The following is a 6,613-nucleotide window of genomic DNA, read 5'->3' as shown; positions in this document are numbered from 1 at the left end:
CAATATTATTATGGACACCTTGCGAAGTCAAAATTTGAGATCCAAGTTAAACGTCTTTTTGGAGAAAACAATCCCAATACCATTTTAAGGGAAAAAGTTGAAATGTAGCGAGTACAGTTTTGGTTTTAGTAACAAGGACTACAAGGACTCTTTTAGCACATAAACACAGTATCATGATAAGTGTAAGGACATTGGAAAAGTGGTGCAGGAAACGGCATCTGGTCAGACGGAAACACACAAACTCGTTTTTTGTAGAAGAAGAGTGATTTTGTACAAAATGAAATGGCTGGTAATGGACAGATGCAAGGTATCTTAAAAAAAATTAAAAGCAATTTTTTACATTGTTTTATTTGTTTTCAATTCTCAGGACCAGAAGCTGCTTTCACTACAGCTCTCCCATCTGATCCTGTCCATCTGGAGCACACAGTGACACTGCAGTGTTCGATCCTCCGTGACTTTCAGAATAAAAGTTGTCCCACTGATAAGAAGATGTTCTGTTTAAGTGCCAAATCACATCAGTCACACCTGGATTTAAATTATAGTTGTGTTAATGGTGAAGATGAATATGAAAAGAATCCCGAGGAACTCTCAGCAAAGGCATGTTTCTACAGCTACTTCAGAAACTTCAGCTCTTTTGATTCTCTGAAATATTACTGTGCGGTGGCCACATGTGTAGAGTCATTTTCTGGGGATAAAAAAGGGGATACTGCAGGTAATTCTATCACATTTTAATATAATGCCAGAAATAGAAAATCTTTGCATTTGATTATATTTAGTTTTTTTAGCCAAGATTCTGTAATACCTAATCAACTTCCCCCGAAACCCCCCAAACGTTTTAATACTTGTAATCATTTTTAATATCCATGATTTACGTCTTTTCTTTCCATGGCAGCAGTCGACAAGAGCAAATCAAAAAGGGACAACATATTTTTTTACCTGTTTATCTCTACTCTGGCTATAAGTGTGATTGTTGTAGCCTTTCTAGTCTATTCCATCAAAAAACTAAAGAAGAATTCACATGTGTACTCTAATGGTAAGCAAAATTACACACACTGTACATCAATCTGTCAAACCATATTTGGCAAAAGTTAGCTCATTTGACTGTTTTATTTCCTTCTCTCTTTTTTTTTTTTTTTTTTACAACTGCAGCTGCTCTCGAAACAAATGGAACTTCAGGTGGTGATCAGGAAATTCCACAGGTAATTAAAAATATAAAAAAGCTGTTAGTTATATGCATGTTTTAATCTCTAACATGTTCTGCTTCCTCAGACAGATGAGGATACGTTGGTATATTCTACAGCAACTTTTAAAAAAATGAGTAAATCAGCGGAAAGACATAAAAAACCAACAGAGGAAGACAGCATCTATGCTGCTGTCAAGGCTCCTGCCCTGGATTAACATCTATTATGAGATATTTTATGTGAATATAGTTTTCCCCTTTTTTGTTATAAATGTACATAAATAAACTTTATTATCTGGATACTTTTTACATTTGTAAAAAGTATGCATACACTCACAAGATGTTTATTAACTTCAGATCCCTGCAACAAGCCCAGGTCCAGTTTACTTTGGTGATTTGGACTATTCCATTTCACAGCTGTTGTTAAATTTCAGTCCGACTCAGACGCCAGCAAGGTGGAGGTGGAGTACTGGTTTGGGCTGGTATCATCAAAGATGAGCTTGTGGGGCCTTTTCGGGTTGAGGATGGAGTCAAGCTCAACTCCCAGTCCTACTGCCAGTTTCTGGAAGACACCTTCTTCAAGCAGTGGTACAGGAAGAAGTCTGCATCCTTCAAGAAAAACATGATTTTCATGCAGGACAATGCTCCATCACACGCGTCCAAGTACTCCACAGCGTGGCTGGCAAGAAAGGGTATAAAAGAAGAAAAACTAATGACATGGCCTCCTTGTTCACCTGATCTGAACCCCATTGAGAACCTGTGGTCCATCATCAAATGTGAGATTTACAAGGAGGGAAAACAGTACACCTCTCTGAACAGTGTCTGGGAGGCTGTGGTTGCTGCTGCACGCAATGTTGATGGTGAACAGATCAAAACACTGACAGAATCCATGGATGGCAGGCTTTTGAGTGTCCTTGCAAAGAAAGGTGGCTATATTGGTCGCTGATTTGTTTTTGTTTTGTTTTTGAATGTCAGAAATGTATATTTGTGAATGTGGAGATGTTATATTGGTTTCACTGGTAAAAATAAATAATTGAAATGGGTATATATTTGTTTTTTGTTAAGTTGCCTAATAATTATGCACAGTAATAGTCACCTGCACACACAGATATCCCCCTAAAATAGCTAAAACTAAAAACAAACTAAAAACTACTTCCAAAAACATTCAGCTTTGATATTAATGAGTTTTTTGGGTTCATTGAGAACATGGTTGTTGTTCAATAATAAAATTATTCCTCAAAAATACAACTTGCCTAATAATTCTGCACTCCCTGTACACTTCCGGATAAGTGGAAGAAAATGGATGGGTTAAAACACTGAACCCACAACCTAATGATTAGTTTCATAGCATGCCTGTCAAGTAGCGTGCTTTCGTAATGGATTGTTTGCCATGGCCAAAGTCAAAGTCTAAAAAATTATATTTTATTTTATTTTAATTTAGTTGTTTAACTTTGACACAGGACAAGCTGGACACGTTGGAGGTCTCTAGATTGTCTGTTCCCCCAGACAACCTAGAGCTGGTGGCTAGGGATAGACAGGTCTGGGACTCTCTACTTAGGTTGCTCTCCCTGCAACCTAAGCACTTACACTTCCGGATAAGTGGAAGAAAATGGATGGGTTAAAATACTGAACCAACAACCTAATGATTAGTTTCATAGCATGCCTGTCAAGTAGCGTGCTTTCATAATGGATTGTTTGCCATGGCCAAAGTCAAAGTCTAAAAGTCTAAAAAATTATATTTTATTTTATTTTAATTTAGTTGTTTAACTTTGACACAGGACAAGCTGGACACGTTGGATATCTCTAGATTGTCTGTTCACTACTGGTGGCTAGAGAGAGAGAGATCACTGAACTTAACCAAACACATCTGTGGATTAAGTTCAGTCATCAGTATCAATGTTTAACATAGTTCCACAGCCAAACAAAACAGGACCCTTTTTAAACCTGCATGGAAAATCTGAAAAATCTTGCTGAACAGTGACACGTAGACTGGAAAACATGAAGGCTTCTTAAAATCACGGAAATATGAATGGAATAATAAAGCGTAAAATCCAACTAGAATCTCAATTTGAGATCTTTTTAATCTATAAACAGTGGTTGACATAGTAACAGTAATACATAATGTACTTTATGTTTATCATATTGTCTCTTAAAGTTACATAATTGTATTTGATTTCATTTGGAGGTGTGTGTGAAGTTCTATATCATTTCTTCCACATATGCTTCCAGCTGGCACAGTCTAAACCAATCTGTCTTTCTTGCTTTCTCTAGGTTTCAGGTTGAGAAACCCACAAATATAGGATGACGCGTCTTACATTTGGTGTTGTTTCATGTGCTTATGCTGGAAACACATTTGACATTGTTTCCACTCCTGTAATGCAGTGAAACAACTTAACAAGAAGCCAATCAGAGTGCTCTGCAATTGTTTCCTCCCACTCGATATGATTATATTTAGACAAATCATTTAATTAAGTTTGCATCTCAGCAGTATCAAGAAAGAACATCAGAAATGAGGATTATATTTTATTTGCTGATGCTCGGCGTTGTGTGTAAGTATAAGTAAAGGCCTGTGCTGCTGATATATTTTTGAAGTGTAGATGATTCCATTACTTGCTAATGACTGACTGGGCTGACTTTTTGTTTGGTTTATTTCAGATTGCTCAGAAGAGCAAGTCTTTGAGACAAAGACTGCTCATGTTGGAGCGAATATAAAGCTGACATGCCCCCGCAGGTCTATGGGAACCTTATTTTGGATCAAGCTTGTTTCTGGAAATTTTCCTAAAATCTTTGGAAGGTCATTTAGCTCTCAGAGGGTTGATCAGCGCATTAGAACTGCAACAGAGGATGGAATATTTGATTTATATATTACAAAAGTACAGGAAAGTGATACAGGAGTTTACTTCTGTGTGAAAACATTAAGTCGAGACTTAATATTTTTGAAAGGAACATTCCTGAAAGTAGAAGGTAAGTAGACAAAAAAATATCATAAGATATTTTTATTCCTAAATCCATGTTTGCATATTGTGTGTGTAAAGTTCGATAGTTTATTTCTTTATATGTGTGTGTATGTATGAGTTCACTACGACAGAGTATTAAGTCCACACTGAGAAAAATACCCAATATTATTATGGACACCTTGCGAAGTCAAAATTTGAGATCCAAGTTAAACGTCTTTTTGGAGAAAACAATCCCAATACCATTTTAAGGGAAAAAGTTGAAATGTAGCGAGTACAGTAACAAGGACTACAAGGACTCTTTTAGCACATAAACACAGTGTCATGATAAGTGTAAGGACATTGGAAAAGTGGTGCAGGAAACGGCATCTGGTCAGACGGAAACACACAAACTTGTTTTTTGTAGAAGAAGAGTGATTTTGTACAAAATGAAATGGCTGGTAATGGACAGATGCAAGGTATCTAAAAAAATTAAAAGCAATTTTTTACATTGTTTTATTTGTTTCCATTTCTCAGGACCAGAAGCTGCTTTCACTACAGCTCTCCCATCTGATCCTGTCCATCTGGCACACACAGTGACACTGCAGTGTTCGATCCTCCGTGACTTTCAGAATAAAAGTTGTCCCACTGATAAGAAGATATTCTGTTTAAGTGCTAAATCACATCAGTCACACCTGGATTTAAATTATAGTTGTGTTAATGGTGAAGATGAATATGAAAAGAATCCCGAGGAACTCTCAGCAAAGGCATGTTTCTACAGCTACTTCAGAAACTTCAGCTCTTTTGATTCTCTGAAATATTACTGTGCGGTGGCCACATGTGTAGAGTCATTTTCTGGGGATAAAAAAGGGGATACTGCAGGTAATTCTATCACATTTTAATATAATGCCAGAAATAGAAAATCTTTGCATTTGATTATATTTAGTTTTTTTAGCCAAGATTCTGTAATACCTAATCAACTTCCCCCGAAACCCCCCAAACGTTTTAATACTTGTAATCATTTTTAATATCCATGATTTACGTCTTTTCTTTCCATGGCAGCAGTCGACAAGAGCAAATCAAAAAGGGACAACATATTTTTTTACCTGTTTATCTCTACTCTGGCTATAAGTGTGATTGTTGTAGCCTTTCTAGTCTATTCCATCAAAAAACTAAAGAAGAATTCACATGTGTACTCTAATGGTAAGCAAAATTACACACACTGTACATCAATCTGTCAAACCATATTTGGCAAAAGTTAGCTCATTTGACTGTTTTATTTCTTTCTCTCTCTTTTATTTATTTTTTTTTTTAACTGGCAGCCTGCTCTCGGAGAACATGGAATGTCAGGGTGGTCGAATAGGAAATTTCCACAGGTAATGTAAAAATAATAGAAAAAGACTGTTAGTTATATGCATGTTTTAATCTCTAACATGTTCTGCTTCCTCAGACAGATGAGGATACGTTGGTATATTCTACAGCAACTTTTAAAAAAGTGAGTAAATCAGCGGAAAGACATAAAAAACCAACAGAGGAAGACAGCATCTATGCTGCTGTCAAGGCTCCTGCCCTGGATTAACATCTATTATGAGATATTTTATGTGAATATAGTTTTCCCCTTTTTTGTTATAAATGTACATAAATAAACTTTATTATCTGGATACTTTTTACATTTGTAAAAAGTATGCATACACTCACAAGATGTTTATTAACTTCAGATCCCTGCAACAAGCCCAGGTCCAGTTTACTTTGGTGATTTGGACTATTCCATTTCACAGCTGTTGTTAAATTTTATCTCGTGTACAGGCCAACGCAATCTATTTGTCATTTCAGGTTGTAGTATTACACAACATTTTCAGATCTAATAGAAATAAAATGAGTGTTTCATAATTCATTCAATTGATTGTCTTGATTTATAACTGACATTATTGTTGCATTCTAATATAGAATCTTACAAGAAAGACGCAAAATTGTATTTCATTATGCTTTATTAGCTGCTTCGGTGTAAAACAAATCAACTATGCAAAAAAACAACAACAAAACAACATACTGGAAAACAGTTATTCATGACTTGATTGCTTTAATACAACCCTTGGGCACATATATGCGGGATGTTTCGTGGCTGTTTTGATATCGCTCTCTCTCTTAACCGATCAAATCTCGCTGTGGTAGCAGCTTTAAACTCGGTATGACCCAGGTTGATAGAGGGGCCCAGTCTGGATCGCATTCCAGCATTTTGTAGGCTGGTTTTCCTACAAAACACAACAAACATTAGCCCGCAAAGCCACAGTGAACAAAGCAGCATAGCGCAACGAATTCAATTCAAATCAATATAAGACTTATTTGTAACCTACATCAACAATTATGTTATGATAAATTACGTAACAACTACAACAGAAGACTTACCTTTGTGGAAATGCTTGGAGCAGACTAACATGTGAGCTGGAGTGTTCTGAAATGTTATATTTGGTCTTCGAATGGCTGCAATCCAGGCCATCCG

At 36.3% G+C, this 6,613-nt stretch overlaps 1 protein-coding gene and 1 long non-coding RNA gene across 2 annotated transcripts in view; both read left to right on the top strand.

Moving 5' to 3' along the window:
- The first annotated feature begins 382 nt into the window (after window positions 1–382).
- Window positions 383–1,602, top strand: LOC121813736. Its single transcript, XR_006053847.1, has 3 exons — window positions 383–712; window positions 893–1,033; window positions 1,150–1,602. It is a non-coding gene; the product is annotated as an uncharacterized LOC121813736 (long non-coding RNA).
- Window positions 1,603–3,689: 2,087 nt separating this feature from the next.
- Window positions 3,690–6,613, top strand: part of LOC121813737 — a gene marked incomplete at its 3' end in the record, with an annotated part of 4,198 nt that continues 1,274 nt past the window's right edge. Inside the window, exons 1-4 of the mRNA XM_042217634.1 lie at window positions 3,690–3,729; window positions 3,836–4,144; window positions 4,651–4,995; window positions 5,176–5,337. Of these exons, the coding sequence (XP_042073568.1) occupies window positions 3,690–3,729; window positions 3,836–4,144; window positions 4,651–4,995; window positions 5,176–5,337 (856 nt within the window). The remainder of the gene's footprint in view (window positions 3,730–3,835; window positions 4,145–4,650; window positions 4,996–5,175; window positions 5,338–6,613) is intronic.

Source organism: Haplochromis burtoni, unplaced genomic scaffold, assembly GCF_018398535.1.
Source record: "Haplochromis burtoni strain Fernald_Lab_line unplaced genomic scaffold, NCSU_Asbu1 Contig_2379, whole genome shotgun sequence".
In the NCBI taxonomy this organism is placed as follows: Eukaryota; Metazoa; Chordata; class Actinopteri; order Cichliformes; family Cichlidae; genus Haplochromis; species Haplochromis burtoni.
The sequence above is the reverse complement of the archived record's forward strand: the minus strand, read 5'-3'. Positions and strand labels throughout refer to the sequence as shown.